This window comes from Serinus canaria, chromosome 10 (assembly GCF_022539315.1).
Source record: "Serinus canaria isolate serCan28SL12 chromosome 10, serCan2020, whole genome shotgun sequence".
NCBI lineage: Eukaryota > Metazoa > Chordata > Aves > Passeriformes > Fringillidae > Serinus > Serinus canaria.
Window position 1 is genome coordinate 553,213 of NC_066324.1, and position 16,445 is coordinate 569,657.

The window sequence follows — 16,445 nt, forward strand, 5'->3', positions numbered from 1 at the left end:
GATGCACAGCATTCGTGGCAGAGCTGGCTTAAGGGACAACCTACAAACATACACTGTCTGCCTTGGAACAGGCTACTGGAAAAAAGTAGGGAGGCTTACTGTGTGAGCACTGCTGGGACACTTACATCCAGAAGCCCCCCGTAGCGGAAGATACTGAGCAGGGAGTGCACGTGGCTCTCACTGGTGAAGTACAGCCGCGTGCGAACGTGGCGACCCGGGGACAGAACTCCTCTGGAGTACCTAAACCAAAATCAGCCCACAGTTACTCACCTGCCAATGAACTGCCATCTACCACACGTCAGCATTTCTGTACACTTAATGGAATGGCACAACCCCACACTGAGAAATGTCAAAGGCAGCAGGACAGAACGAAACAATGAGAGTACTGGGCACAGGAGCAACAAATTTTGTGGAATCCTAATGGAGACACATAGTAGGTAGTTCATCTCTCTACACTGGCCCTGTGCAGGGAAATGCCTGCATAAGGCATCAACATCCAGCTACAATGGGTACAAGCCTTTGTGACCCTGTGCAATCTCAATGCGCCTTCTCCATCTGCCTCCTAGTTCTGGGAGCACCAACATGCCTTCCTCCTGGAGGGTCCTTCAGGGTAGCTCAGTACCTCCTTCCACAACAGTACACTTTTCTGGCATGGGAACCACCCTTGCTCCACAGCTGCCCTCCCCACTGCCAGCAGCATGCAGCACAAGCCTTACAACGGATGTAGTTTGTTGACAGACTCATCTTCATGAGTTCTCTGTAGGTCCAGCTGGATCTTTTTAATGAGAGGAAGACAAAAGCCAATAGCAATCTCCAGTTTCTCCTCCTTATTAATCCCATATTCCTGCAGGAACAAAACAACAGACACCCTGAGCCCTGGTTCTCTGCCACATCCTTATATAAAAGGCCACTTCAACAGCTCAGTCCACGCACCACTGGTTAAGCAAGGACAAGAAGAGAAACATCACTCAACACTTTTCATTTTTTTTCCCCCACATATTGCAGGGGGTAACATATTGCAGGGGGTAACAGAGGACTGAGACTCCTCCAAGAACCTCAGCTATGTCTGGACATGACTATCAGTATCCTTCAACAGCTGAGAGGTGCAAGAACCATGAACAAATCCCAGATCTCATGACATGCAAACTTACACCCTGAGCTAGCATGAGCATCAAAGCAAGAACTGCTATTGACAAAGATAAAAACTGCAGTGCTACACTGAAAACAGCCAGACTGCACATCACCAGCAACACTGAAAAAGTTTAGACCACTTCTGCTCTACAGGGGCAGCTGGACCTTGCTGGCAGAAACTCACCCCATATAAATTAAACTTCGTCAGAAGCAACTCAGCATTGGAAACTGAACAAGTCCTAGTTTGACAAGAGTAACAAACTTATCAGAACAAAGAAATCTCCCTTCACTTCCATAATTCCACATGTGGAGAGGATGGAATGTTGCTGTAGCACACACACACAGCTTGGAGCTGTGCTGTGATGCACTACAGCAAACATGGAAAAGCTGCTGCATCAGCTGCTCATTACTCTGACCCTGCCAGAATCCTTAACCAGAAGCCCAGTTCCACATTTCAAGTCATAAACGGTTTTGGCCTTATACAAACACTGAGACAGATCTGAGAAACACCCTAGTGAGATAGGCTGCCTTGGCAGTTAATGTGCAAGAGAATCGAGACAAAACACAAAGGCAAAGGCTCAGAAATTGGTGCCACAGGCATTGTCATACAGGCTGTACCTGGGGTATGATCACATCTGCCAGGGCTTTGGAGAGCTTGAAGAGTTCAGTTGTGCCTTCCAGTTTCAGTGCACAGTTGTGCTGTACATCATACTTGATGCAGTCATATATATCAGGGATCTTGCTGATGTCATAGCGCCCATTCTTCATGCGGAAATCTCGCTCCAGCTTACTCCAGCGCTGCAGCATCAGTTCCAAAGTCTCACTGTGGTACAGCTGCAGGTCTAAAATGCAGAAAGCAGCAAACAACATTCACATCCTAGAACCACAGAATCACAGAACCCTGGTTATTGCTGCAGAGATTTCAAGTGGCAGCTGTGACTGACTTCTCCCAGCATGAAAGGGCTCCAATTCTTGTGTCACCCACAGGAATCCTAGTCTGGAAAAGCCACTGGAACTGTTGTAGGAGTTTTGACCTGCAGCAACAGGCTACTTCTGAAATGCTTGAGAAAAGTGAAACCATTTGCCTAGTTGCTTAGGTCTGCCATAGGTGCACATATAATTTCCTTTACATTACAGCTCTCTTTAACAGTAATTGAAAGTGGAGCCTTCCACATCAATAGCACATTCAGAATTACACTTTACAGTTTCTTTGCTACAGACAACCATAAGCCCTAGTGGTGTTTGGGAGCTCAGAAGATGTAACAATAATCTCTTCCAGACCCTTTCCAGTTCTGTTGCTCACCTGCAGATTTTGGATCTTCCAGACGTTTTCGTATCTGGGAGGTGAGATTCTCAATCAGGGTGAACACCTGGTTACAGACCTCAACTGGGTTCTGGATAAAGGCCATGGAGTTGAGCAGAGAAGCACTGCCTGTAGGTGCTAGCTGAAAGAAGATTCCAGCAGACATTAGCTAGTCTTCACAAATGGGGAATGCAGAATGTCTGTCTTTTGCAACCATACTGCTTTCTGACTTTTGGGACAAAAGCTGTGCTCCCAGCTGAGCACAGTAAGCTGACCTATTCCTAGGAGTAGTCAGGCACGTCTTAAAATCTTCCTCAGGATCAAACTCAGAGGGAGCAAACAACTGCTCCCATCAGACTGGACCTCCCTCCACCTCCAATATCCACTCTTTCTTATTTTGCTTCTGTGCTTGAGCAAAAGGGCTTCATTTTTAGTTCTTTGAGATGACAAATATGGTCCTTAAAGGATTTCAGTCCAGTAATCACATTTCAGAGCCTGGGAAAAACAGTATTTTGGGGACTTGCTGGAGAAGCAGCAATAGTGCTTTCACTGGTCGCTGTGCTGGATGCAGCCCATGCTCTCTACTCTGTAGCTATCAGAACCTGACAGGACACAACAGTTTGTAACCAAAAGGTCTGTTCACATGTGCACAGAGCATGGATCTAGAATCCAGTGAGGCACACTCCCTGCCCACAGCAGCTGGGATTGATCTGAGCAGCATGCAGGAGTTCTTTTAGCATACTCACAAGAACAAAATGAACTGGGAATTCTGAAGGGAGAAAAACACACCATGATCAGTCTTGAAGGGGACAGCAGAGCAACACTGAGGACTGTCACTCCAAGAAGGGCAAGGGTTATTAACCTGCACACTTCTAAATATATCCTGTCATTTTGACCAGAACTATCTCAAACTAACCAAACCATTGCTCACATACCACACACTTCACATCAAACCACTGCAGCATTGTTATTCTCCTTTCAGATACAGGAAGCAATGAAGCCACACGTGCTTTACCTTTTCATAATCCTCTTCACAGAACTCAGCATCCTTCTGCATGATTTCACGCAGTCGAGCCTTCACTCTGTGCTGACAGCTGCTAAGGGAATCACTGTCACTGTCCAGCAGACCATTCATGTTGGCACTTTTCACCATCTGCACCAGGATGGGGGTCAGCTCTCCTTCCAGGGCCAGCAGACCCTAAAGCCACACCACACAGGACAAGATTTCAGGTCTGTGCAACCCAAGCAACAAAAATTCTGGAAGTTTCATGGCCAGAACTCAGGCAACTTAAGCAAAATCTCAACTGTCCTTGAAGGGCAGTTTTACAGTAACATCCCCTCCAGTCAGAGATGACTCTCTGGCATGGTTCTAGATCTGTTCAAGCAAAGGACAGCTCTGCCTGCAGCACCAGGCAACTGTTGAGCAGGTTCAACTATCAAGCAGCTCAGTTTGCTTAAAAATGTTAATACAGTGAATATTCCAAAGACCAGCTAAGGCCACTGCAGGATTCCCCTTGGCTTTAGCTGCAAATGAACCTGTCTTCTCCCCAGTCTCCACCCCATACCACACCAAAGACATTTCATTCCCCTTTTAAATTCACCCCTCTGGCTGGGCAGCCACCCCAGAAACATTCATTCTATAGGCAATCAATACTCAGCAGCACATCTGGTGTGCTCTAAGATCAAGCACCAGCAATAATCCATAGATAATTCCTTCCTGACTGAGAGTCCTGTCCTGGACAGGCCACTAAAGGTGACAGGTGTGTACAGATACAACAGATGTTCAGTACTGCCCCACACACCTGCTATGAGCACAGTGTACCCCAGCCCATCCAACAGAGAGGAGGAAGATCCTGGGAAAACTCCTTCCTCATCACCAGAGGTCTGCCTTTAGAACTAGCATATTTTAAGAGTAATGAACAAATGGATGCTCAAAAGAGAAGAAAGACCTTTGCAAAAGCTGCTGCTGTCATCTGAACTCTCCCCTCGTCTGAGGCGTAGATCTTGAGATCATGGCGATAAGTGCTGTGCAGCCTGAGCAAGCCACAGCCAGGGAAACCAGCATAATCACCTGGAACCAAGGACAACTCACAATTTATATTCTCACACCTGCAAAATTATCAGCAGAATATATTGGTTTAGACAAAAAAACTTTATTGCAGTAACAAAGTTATGTAGACAATTAGTCACTTGCATAGGCAGCATTTATGCTCCAAAATAGACAGTTCTAGCTATACACAAGGACTAGAAACGTAACAAAGTCATTGCTTAACTTGGAAAAGTTCATTTTGAGGAATAAAATGAGCATCCACCAGTCAAGTCTGATGCTGCCCAAATTCTGCAGCAAACTCTACTGAACACCCTGTAGTAGCTCTGATAGCCTGAATACCCTAGTGCAGAATGAAGATGCACAAAAAAAAAATTCACTTCCTTCTGCTTAGTTTCTGCATGAGAGCAGGTCCTGCAGCCCGCAGAACTGCAGGGAGGGTGGTTCAGCAGGGAAGTTTCCAAAGCAGATCCTGTACAGCTATAACAACTTTGGGGTCATGTATATCCATGCTTAAGTGTCCCCAACTCAATTCTCTTCCACCAAAGGTAACTCTCTCTTATTCTAGAAGGAAATCTTCTCCAACCTAATTTAAATTTGCTTAATTAATTTGAAATGTAAATAATTAAACTGAATTAATTTAACATACAAGTCAAAGACAAGCATATCCAATACTGGGCTCACTGGATCAATCCAGTATATTACTCCTGAATCAAAGGCAATCTCAGCATTTGGGGTTTTTTTCCCTTTCAGCTCTTGTTGATTTGTGCACATATTAGATGCTTTTTAGCATCACAGAATTATGGTGCAGAAAGTATGGAGACATTACTTCCCTATTCTCCTGTCTCAGGGCAGAATTATCTGTGTTCCAAGACAGATATTCTCTGTTTTCTACATTTGACCTAAATTCCTTGTTAATCACTCATAAATTTTGTATTTGCTGCATCAGAATGTACCTTATTAGAACCACCTGTCTTTTTTGAATCCTGGCACATTATGTAAAGAAAGCTGCTGCATTCCAAGACACACTGAAGTTCAACAGCAGACCTCTCAGGTCAGCTTAGGGATCTTTGGGTACTAAACCCACCTAAATTATTTATCCCTACCATGCCAACTCAAAAGAACAAAAGCCAATCCCAGAGGCTGTAAACAGCCACAGATGCCTGAGCAACGCTCACCTGGGCTGGGCACCTGGCAGCCACGGGGCAGGACCAGAGGTACCCGGCCAAACTCACCTTGGCCTCCAGGATACATGCAGCGAAAGGCTCGCCCCAGCTCCTCAGCCTGGACTCTTCCTGCTGGGGTCAGCTCTCCACCCCACTTCAGCACCAGGAGAAGGGAGGGGGAGGACTCTCGGCGAGCTTCTAGGAGACAAACAGGTATTCACTACATCAGAGCTCACATCTGAGCTTGCAGAGGACGAGGATAGGAGGAAGTAGAGGTTCTTGCAGAGTGTTCTCAACACAAGCCTGACCCAAACTCTTCAGGAAACAAATCAGCGAGTAAGAAATACGGAGTCACTAGTTTTTGAAGGTACAGGCTGACATTCACAAAACTGGAAATTCAAGCCCCGTAGAGCCAGCCAGGGTGTACTGGCATCCCTCCAGTCCTTTCTACGATGTGAGCAAAGATAAGATACGGGTCACCAGTTCTGCTTGGTATCCAGAGGCCTATACATGTAGGGTAGCTGCACTCACACCTGAACTCTGGGCTTAAAGATTCAGGTAGCAGCATCAGGTTTCTTTACCTTCATCTTCACTCGCAGCTTTTAGATGTCCATGAGGAAGATAGGTCAACTGAACCTTACGGTTAATGCCAGAAAAATGTCCATACCTGTCACAAGGGATGAAGAAAAAAAAACTGAAACAAATCAACACCACCCAACCTTTGCCCAGAGGCCCCCAGGCAGTACACAGCAGAAGTATAGCACAAGCAAGAGACTTTCTGCTACAACACCCATAGCCATGGAACATGGTTTTTGTCATCTCCCTGTCACCCAGCATGGACCCCCACAAAAAGCCAAAAAGCTCCCTCAAACAAAATTCAAAGATCCATTCCCTTGCTCTTCTACCAAGGGCACTCTATGCTGCCATTCCTCACTAGGTCTTTAAACTCCTCTCTACATCTTTAACAAGTGGATTAATGAGATCACAGAAAAACCACTCAGACAGGTGCTTTGAGGATAACCATGATGAGCAGAAAGAGCAGAGGAGGAAATCACAGCAAAAAGTCCTCCTCTGTGCTCCTGAACACAGATGCTGCCTGTGTGTGCCATAGCTAGCTGCAGTCCTGAGAGGACCCCTGTTTTGTTTAGAAGTTGTCAATATCACCACATTTTTATTTTGACTGTACAAAACCTCAGAGGACACAAACATCTTTTCATGTTTTCCAAGCTCCTTTCTGCTAAACTTTTGGCACCAGGACATCTTTATTTAAAACAAGTTTTATTCCAATTATATCAAAATGCTTCATATCAACATGGTCCCTCCAGGACCCCAGTTCCTCTCCTGCAGCAAAGGAAGCTCAGTTTTGTCTCAAGTTGTTTAGCCAAACAACACACTCAGACACACTCAGGACAAGGATCAGCAGGGTTTTGATGTCAAGGAGAAAAAGTGAGGAACATGGTGCCTTTCAAGTACAGTTACTAAGAGGGGACAGAGGAGACCCCAGTCTCTGGGCACCAGCAGCACAGCTTGTTTCCATATCACATGCTCTGAGGCAAACCCACAGTGCCCCAAGATAGGAATGCTTACATCTCCAAGACACTCTTCAGCTGCTCCAGTTTGGATTTCCTCTCCTCGATTTCACAATCACTGTGGGTTCCCAGCTCCACCACAAGCTGCCGTGCAATGTCCAGCACTTCCTGTTGGAAAGCAGAGAGCAATTCTGCCTCAGACTCACCAGCGTACTCCTGCAAGGATTCCTGACAGCTTCACCCAGAAGCAAGTCCATGCAGACACTCCTCAGAGGCACGTCATTTCATAAGACACGGCTCAGGCAGGACAAACTTTCACACTGCAGTTTGATTCATCTCCATGCTGTACTACAGCCCTGTCAAGAACCAAGCAGGTATCTCCAATGCCCCACTCCCTAGCATGGACCCATCTGTCACCAGAGGCAACCACAGCTCGTAGGCAAGCTGCATCAGGTCATCTCCATCCCACAGCGTGCACATCAGGCAGCAGAAGTTTCCATTCTGCTCTCCTGCTGCCTCCCAGCTGAGTGTGCACAGGGTGCAGAATGAGACACAGAGCACCTGTGTGACAGACTGCTGCCCTTTTGGAGGTTTGCACCCTCCCAAAGAACTGCCTCGCACCAGGATCTGTATTACCTGCCTATCCCATGCAGTAACCCCAGAATGCACTTCCTCACCTGTAGCTGCTCTGGTTTCTTCAACTTCAACTTCCCTGTTTTGTAACCATCATATTTCTCAAATAATTCAAAGAACCTGAACAGACAAAAAAGAATGCTGATCCATTTTCTGCTGTTTCAATAACACAAGGAGGGTCATTCCCACATGTGCCTTCAGTCTCTATTCTTCAGGGAGAACCAGCAGGCTGCTGGCTCTTCCCTGAGCTTCAGAAATTCTGAAAAAACAAATATTTTTCAAAATACAACCAATAAGCAGATACTAGCTTCCCATTTAGTGGGGCACTTCCCTTTTCAGCACCTACCACACCTTCACTCTCCCTTCCAGTGTTCACACAGAAGGTGTCAGGATCCTTGTGGGGAAAGGGGGCTCTCTCAACTGGTCAGAAAGCATTTGCTTGGATGGGCCAGGAAAAATACTGCCTCCTATGCACTCAGCCCTCTGCTCTTGCTTCTGGTTTAGAGAATAGGCCCTCATCCCTTCCCAGGAGCACAGCACCTTCTTCCCTTGGCTCTTACCGGGGATGTTTTACTTCCATCTTCATCTTCTGCTTTGGGGTGCGATCTCCGTGACGGATGACTGCAATAACACAGCGAAGCTCCATCCTGGGGAAGCAAGAGATAAAGAGGACAAATGTGCCCTTACACTCCAGAACTCACCAGGAAGCAGCTTCCCATTGCTCTTTCAGTTCCATTCTTCTGACACATGCTTTCCTCAGCAGGGGTAGAATTTCTCCCAGGCTAAACCAGCCACAAGTGCCACAGCTGCAGAGGGAGTCGGAGCTCTGCAGACACCACTAAGCTGAGTGGTTTCATACCAGTGTACAAGTATGCTGAGGATCACAAAGCAACTTCTGCCTTTGATCTTTTAGCCTTATGTGCTAGAAAACTAGGAAGGCCAAAGGTATCAAATGAGGGGCTGCCAACATATGGGCAATTATGAATATTTCAACTAAGTGTTTCCACCTATTTCACTGGTAGCTCAACATGTACTTTCTCCATGTAGCAGCCAGCTACAGCATCTGTCCTGATCTGTTTCCTGTCCCGATGAAGAATTTGGACCTCTGAAAGCCATGTAAGCAGTTTCTGTAATTTCTTCAGTTACTGCTCATCTGCATTCATCAAACCTACAACTAATCTCCTGTCACAAGTTCCACGTGCATAGCTAAGCCTCTCCACAGGCATTTCAGAGTTGCAAGCAGCACAGCAGCTGGAGGATGCCATGCTGCTAGTGGTGTCAGGCCCTTGGACAGGGTTTGTCACACTTTGTCCCTCACACAGTCATCACTGGCATCCTTTTGAGAAGATGGCAGGTACTCACATGGTGCCTGAAGTAGTGGGGACAATGGGGATGTCTTCTGCCTCTGTTGGGATGGACCAGGGGATATGAAACTGGGGAGCCAACTCCCTCATGATTATATTTCTGGAAGAAATCAAAATACAACACTCACAAGAAAATCCATTTTCCTGGTTCTCCACCTCCTCCTTAGCAGTCCTGCTGAAAGATGTGAAGAGAGCCACAGAATTTCCCCTCCTTTCATTGCAGAGACACCTATCCCACTGTGGACTAGTCAGGGCACCCCAAAGGGGTACCAGCTTCCCCCACATCACCAATACCACAACTGGGCTCAGCATGCAATGAAAAGTCCTGGAAGATACATCTAGCTGTAGACAAAGACAGCTAATGCCAATGCAGGCAGGTGCTCCAGGGCTTGAAAATAACCTGTTCCTCCAAGAGCCAAGCTTTCACCTGCTGAGCAAGTGACTCACATGAACCACTTGCAGACTTCTCTGACATACTGACCAAGACTCCACATTTCATTTTACTTAGCTGTGAGTTACCTTACCACCTTATAAAAACTCAGATTGCTCATACCCAAGGATTTTGGCACAGTCATCATAATACTTCATGGAGTTCTTCACAAAGCTGAAGCCATTCACATCACAAACAAAGGAGTGGCCATTGGCCCGCAGGAGGTCGAACCCACACACGGTTTGCTGCAGGAGGAAGCAGAGGACATGGGGCTTGGACACACAGGAGGAAGCAGTGGGGACAGCAGCGACCCTGCCAGCGGGGCATACACAGACCCTGCCAACACTGCCCACTTCAGCCCTGCTGATGCTACAGCCATCCTCCACTCCACGCCCACCTCACAAGCCTAGAACAAGTGTGAAGACATGCCATTAGTCAGACCTTTACCCCCTCACTGCTGAGCCAAAGGCCCTAACCACAATCCCCCAGATGAAGCCATCAGGGCCAACCCCTGACTTCCCAGAGCTCTAAAGACCTGAAACAGAGCAGCTCCTGGATATCCTGCTCTTCCTTTCAAATCCAATAATTTTGAACCAGACTGATAAGCATCGACAAGAAGTGCTGTAGGCAAAGACACCCATCATTAAATGGAAAAGGCTACAAGGTAGAAAAGGTCTACAAGGTCTGCATCAGCCCAACTGCATGGGGTGCCAGTTGCAGTGGAGCAGGAACAAGGAGTCCAGTGCTTCTTCCACTGACACTGCTGAACATGTCATGGAACCATACCTAGATTCTTACTCACTCTACCCAACTGTAAAAAAAATCAGTTTGCACTAGAGCCATATTAAAAAAGCCCAAGAACTAAAAAAACCAAAACCAGACAAACAAAAAGCCCAAACAAACAGAAGAACCAAACACAAGTACCACTCTACCCAACTGTAAAAAAAATCAGTTTGCACTAGAGCCATATTAAAAAAGCCCAAGAACTAAAAAAACCAAAACCAGACAAACAAAAAGCCCAAACAAACAGAAGAACCAAACACAAGTACCAAAACACAAAAAAGAAAAAAAAAAACACCAAGGAAATAAGACCAAATTTTCCACATAAAAAAAAGCAGGAAATTGTCAAGATAGGATGAGCACAGGTCAGATGGAGAGTAGCAGGCTCAAGATCCAGTATTAAATGTATGTGGGACACCAGGTAGCAACCAGCCCAGAAAGCATTTGCTGCAGGCTCTCTTGCCTTCCCAGTCACCTCTGCCCAGCAAAGTGCCACAGCCAGCAGGACCAACAACTGGCATCAGGCATGGAGGATTGCTATGTCTGAGACACGCCAGGATGACAAGTTTTAACACCAATCCTGACACATATCAGACATTTGTGAAGTCCTGCTTGCACATTAAAGAAATACAGACCTTAAAGGCTACGCAGACTTTACGGGCAACGAGTTTCTCCATGGCAGTCAGCATGACTGGGTAACGAATTTCCTTCCCTTCGCTGTCCCGTTCCACCTTGCCATCCAAAGCAGGGGATTTGCGAGCCTCTGCATGGGCATAGTCCGGCCCCACAGTGTACACCTGGAATGAGAGTGAGCACACCTGACACAGCCACCAAGACTAACTGCAGCTTCCAGAAGGTATTTCTGCTGCAGACACAGAAAAGATGAGATGGTCTCACACATTCCTCCTGGTGTGATCCACAGAGCACCCACTCCCCACCCTGGGGCTGAAACCGCGCAGTCGGCGCCTCAAAGCTTAAGCACACATTCCAGAGCCTACGTAGGACTAAGCAGAACTGCTGAACCCTCAGCTCCCCCAGGTCTGACAAAGGAAGGCACCATGCCAGGCTTTTCCTTACCTTTACATCAGTGCCATCCGTAGGCATGAACTCCTCATAAATGTAGGAGCCTGTCTTCCTCACACTGCTCTCTGGGGAGTACACACTGCTCCGGCTGCCAATCTGAAAGCACAGAATAAACACCTCAGGGAGGAGCACGGGGATCCTTTTCTTAGCTGGAAGCAGAAGAGTAGAAGTTTCATCCCATGTGTAGAGAATTCAGCAGACTTAATGCATTAGCATCTCAGGCCCCTCAGACGTTACAGCACACTTATTTATGCAGGACAAAAGACACCAAAATGCAGGTATGTCATTTTCCAGGCTTGAAAGAGGAGAAAAGCTATTACAGACCATTAATTTGTCTCCAATCACTTCAAGGATATGGAGCAAAAAAAAAAGTAAAAAAAAATACTTACAAAGTAAGGAGCCTAACTAATATGCAAATGAAAATAAATTATGACAGGTAATAATCCAACCAATTTAATTTCTTTCTAGGACCATGACTGATTTTATTGACATCAAGGATGATGTTGTTTTCATTTTTATTAAGGCTTTGTATACAACCTCAAGAAGCATACCTGTATCTTACCTAAGGGAACAATCATTTTAGGCTTATTCATGCCAGATGTGTAACTGATTGGAAAAAAGACACATTACAGCTGTAACTGTTCACTGGAAAAGCGGGGGACGCGAGTAAGGGCAGACTTCCTGTGAAATCTAGGAATAAATGCTGCTTTTATCACGTGTGCAAGCTACACTAAATGGAAAGGGCAAGAATGATGTTAAATGACAGGAATGTAGGTTTTTTGAAAAACTCACCATGATAAACCCAGGAGAAATCAGCATGCAATTCAGAAAGGGACACAGCGCTCCATGACTACAGGATAAAGGTCACCAAGAGGATGGGGAAGGTGAAGTCAGCACTATCACTAAAATATGTCCTTATGTGGTTCCTAGGTAGATGCACTTGAACTAAAAATTCTAAGAAGGTCTAAACTTCCCCAACACAAAACCTTCCTTTCCCCTTCACCTGCCTCAACACTCCTTCCTGAAGCCACATGAGTCTCAGATCTGTTGGTTCCAACCCCAGCTCTGGAGACCACTCCTCACCTTACGGAAGAGCCGCTGGCTGCCCCCACCTGCTGATGTCGGGTAGTAAATATACACATTGTGGTCTTCAGCACTGACTGGCTTCTCTACAAATGGCTTTGGGAACACAGCTCCGTTTACCTCCACATGGTCCTCTCCTTCCACCAAGTTGCACTCTGAAGACAGCACAGCAGCAGCACATCAGGAAAGGTGACACAGTCCTAGTGCAGAGCCACAGCCCCTTCCAGGCCCATCAGTCGGTTTTGCTGCTGGGACCTTTGCCCAGGAAAAAAACCTGAGAGACTTATGAGTCAGGCCTCTTTGAGGTGACTGCCAGTATCTGGCCTCTGCAGACTATCTTAAATAGCAGAGCCTGGGGAATGGCTTTCAGTAGAAGTTGGACACTGACCTTCTGGTCTGTCAGGATCTCGATTGAGCACAGCATAGCGGGGCAGGTCTATTCCCTCTTCTTGAAGGATCCGATACACTTCACGCCTATAGAGGACAGAAGCAATGTCAGAAGAGTTTAGAAGGTCCCCAGTACACACCAAGGGAAAGACTTCATTGCCACTGATGAAGAACACAGTCAGATGAACACAAAAAAGCATCAAGATAGACTGCAGCTACTTCTCAACATATGCTCTCTGGCCGAGTCCTACAGGCTATAGGGTTTGCTGCAGTCCTGCTCTGGAGAGAGATGCCCCAGAGTAAATCTCTACTTGGCCTAAACATGGACGCTCAGTTATTAGCATGTGCCCAAAGCTCAGCAGCACACCCAGTACACACCACCTGCCCAGACCCACCCTCTTGCAGAGTGCCCTGTCACGCCAAGCTGTCCAGTGCCCAGGCCCGGCAGAAGTGGCAGGAGCCTTCTTTCATCTTGTCCCAAGGGCCAAACCCCAGTTCTTTCACTAGTTACACCTTGGGATGCCTGCCAGCACCCACATAACACTGCTCACCACCACAAAGACAGGGCAGGAGGTTTAGGATCTGTTAGGAGCCCTACTCACACACAGCCAAAGTAGCCTGGGTATAGGGGCCCATGTACACAGCTGCTGGTGGCCTCTACCAACAGACAACTGAGAAACCTCACATGTCTGACCAACACAGGTACCACAGACTGTGACCCAGCCTTGCTCCCAATTTCTGACCCAGAGCCCCATCTCACCATTCGCCTCTCCTGCTTAGAGACCAGTCTTTTTGCTTTAGTCGTGGCAGCTTTGTTCTGTGAGAACTCTTCCACTCCCTACAGCCCAGCCCCTCCTCACAAGATATTTACACCAGAAAACAAAGCATGATTTTACATGGTCTCAATGGTTTTACCCTCAAAGCCATTTCCCTCCATGCTTTGGAGAAACCCCAAAAAGCCTAAAGTCCCCTTCCTCCTGATCTCACTCCTTTGTGACCAGAAAAGTTAAGATTCCACAGCATGCTGAGAAGAATCAGAGGAAGAGGGAAGGGGCTTTAGCGGCTCACAGACACCCACCTGTCCTGGATGTAATACTGCATATCAAGGTCATTGATCAGAAATGGTTTGCACAGCTTGGCATAAGCAACTGCCTTATCCAGGGGGAATCCTGAAATACAGGGAGAGGACAGAGGAGAAGGCTGAAAGGAAACTGCCTTGCCCACAGCTCAAGGAGGCTAAGGACTGCTAGAGATGTGCTACCTTTGGAGTGGAAGGATATCAGGCAGTCACAAGAGGGCCAGTTTTCCACCGGTTCGTTCAGAATAACATCTTCCCCCATGATCACCACTGTGATGTACTCAAACTTGCACAGACGTTCCAGAATCTGTGTCATGGGCTTTGACTTGGACTTTTTGGTCATGGCACAGATTCCCACCACGATCTGCCGTTCTGGAGGCTGACAGAGGGGAAGACAGTGATCAGTTTAGCAGCATTTAATACAACACTGAATAGGAGCCAAAAGCAGTCAGGAGCTAGAGATCATTTTTTCTGCATCCTGTTCCTGGAGGTTATAGAAAAAATGAATGTTTCCTCTCTGCAGAGACATCTTTGCCCTTTTCACAGGTGCCAGAGTTTTCCCCAAAAATTTCCCTGGTGAAACAGAAAGACTTACAGGAGTGTCTGGTTAAGTCTCTAGAACTAAGAAATCCACCAATTTTCCCAAATCAGATCTGCAAGCAAAAAAGCTGGATTTCCTGAGGCAGTGAGTATGGCAGCATGATGTAATGTTTCCTGTCATAAATGCCACTGCTGTGTCCCCTGCAGTCCCAACTACCTGCAGCCCCAGCAGTAACCATGCAAATCCTGGCTGAGACCCAGGGATCCCACAGAGGTGCTCCAGCCCAGAATGCTGGGACCTCCTTACCGACTCCTCCTCTTCATCATCTTCAAAGAAATCAGTTTCGTCTGTCTTCATGTTTGATCCCAGAAATTCTGTCTCATCATCTCTGGAACCAACAACAAACCTGGGAGCAGAGTTCTCTCCCTCACTGGAGGTCGTCAGGGACGACATTGCAGCTTTGGTGGCCGACCATCCCGCTCTGGAATTACAGTGTGCAAAAGGGAGAGAGGTCAGATGCAGGGTGATCCCAGGGCCAGCTGCATGATGGAAGCAAACGATGGTGGGGAGGGCAGGGACTGGCCCAGCACGAGGGAACCCAGGGACAGTGCTGCCCAGCACAAAAACAGGGAACAAGAAGAGACTCTCAGGGTAGGAGGGGATCCGGAATTCTGGATCATTTTAGATAAGCAGCTCCATTTTGCAATTAACCCCCTTGCACTGGGAAAGTGTCACCACCAGCACTGAGATAATGTAACCCTTACAGTGATGCATGTCCAATCGCTGCCTAAATCATGGACAGGTGACACTCTTGCAGACTCATATGCCCAACAACATCAACTGGGACTCCAGAAGTCAGGATAAAGATCAGGTCAGTGACAGTGATTTTCCAATTGCCAATTTTCATCCTTTCAGCTGAAGAAGACCTACAGCAACAGAGAGAACAGTTTGAGAGGTACAGGAGTTTGCAGGAAGGAGGAAAAACAAGAGAAAACTCTATGGCAGGGAAAGAGGACACAGAGGGAGCATCAGCAACAGTTTGGGTTGCAGGTCAGGATGTCTGGGTTTGCAAGCTGGCACCGAATCACAGAATACACCAAGTTGGAAGGGATCCATCAAGACTGAGTCCAGCTCCTGGCCCTGTACAGACATCCCAAAAACCCCACCATGTGCCTGAGAGCATTGTCCACAGGCTTCTTGGACTTAAACAGGCTTAGTGCTGTGACCAGTGCAGAGTGGAACAACCACTTCCTTTGACCAGCTGGTGAACATATGCTGTGAGTTAGAAATGCCAGGAAAGGATCATGTCCTCCAGTGTCACCTACAAGAGCAGCACAGCCTGGCTCAGAGGAGCCAGATTCCGAACACACCATTCAACTGACCTGTAGGTGCCAAGGACACAGCTGCTCACGGCTGGGCTAGGCTCCACCCAGCGTCAAGCAGGCGTCCTTTACTGTGCTTGTCCTTGTTATAAAGTAGCCAAAAGCAATCCTCCTGCGTTTAAGGATCCACTGCGGGACCCAAAAGAAACCACACGAGGGGACACAGCAAGCCTGGACTTTGTACATACCACACCAAGGATGATCTCTCCATCTTAGTCCCACGCACAGAGCCCAGGGACGCTGCTGCCACAAAACCCTCAAAGCACAGCACACATCTGGCACTGAAACACCTCGGTCAGCACTGATACTCACCATCAGTGCTCGTGGCCAGTGGGAAGAACAGGGCTGGCAGACCAGGCTGTAGAGGTATTTACTGTGCACTCCACATAGCCCGGCTATCTCCAGAGGAGAACATAAGTAGCATTCCCAACCTACTCAGCAACCATTTTCATGCCTGTGTCCTGCTGCCTCAGCACATCAGCGCAGAATAAACCCTTAGCAGGTATAC

At 47.2% G+C, this 16,445-nt stretch overlaps 1 protein-coding gene across 11 annotated transcripts in view; it reads right to left on the minus strand.

Annotated features, from left to right (window-relative positions):
* Positions 1-16,445, minus strand: part of PPIP5K1 (diphosphoinositol pentakisphosphate kinase 1) — a 42,780-nt gene that overhangs the window by 23,459 nt on the left and 2,876 nt on the right. For 8 of the 11 annotated variants that reach the window (XM_050978514.1, XM_050978511.1, XM_050978513.1 and 5 more), the window contains exons 2-22: positions 15,320-15,481; positions 14,862-15,036; positions 14,198-14,393; positions 14,015-14,105; positions 12,938-13,023; positions 12,550-12,704; positions 11,461-11,562; positions 11,019-11,180; positions 9,727-9,848; positions 9,172-9,273; positions 8,370-8,456; positions 7,854-7,929; positions 7,235-7,344; positions 6,229-6,314; positions 5,717-5,845; positions 4,384-4,505; positions 3,450-3,632; positions 2,435-2,576; positions 1,750-1,973; positions 717-844; positions 126-240 (exon numbers count right to left, since the gene is read on the minus strand). In XM_050978514.1, the coding sequence (XP_050834471.1) occupies positions 126-240; positions 717-844; positions 1,750-1,973; positions 2,435-2,576; positions 3,450-3,632; positions 4,384-4,505; positions 5,717-5,845; positions 6,229-6,314; positions 7,235-7,344; positions 7,854-7,929; positions 8,370-8,456; positions 9,172-9,273; positions 9,727-9,848; positions 11,019-11,180; positions 11,461-11,562; positions 12,550-12,704; positions 12,938-13,023; positions 14,015-14,105; positions 14,198-14,393; positions 14,862-15,008 (2,565 nt within the window). In that variant the 5' untranslated portion in view covers positions 15,009-15,036; positions 15,320-15,481. The remainder of the gene's footprint in view (positions 1-125; positions 241-716; positions 845-1,749; positions 1,974-2,434; positions 2,577-3,449; positions 3,633-4,383; positions 4,506-5,716; positions 5,846-6,228; positions 6,315-7,234; positions 7,345-7,853; positions 7,930-8,369; positions 8,457-9,171; positions 9,274-9,726; positions 9,849-11,018; positions 11,181-11,460; positions 11,563-12,549; positions 12,705-12,937; positions 13,024-14,014; positions 14,106-14,197; positions 14,394-14,861; positions 15,037-15,319; positions 15,482-16,445) is intronic. The other 3 variants (XM_050978517.1, XM_050978507.1, XM_050978506.1) reach the window with 2 other exon arrangements.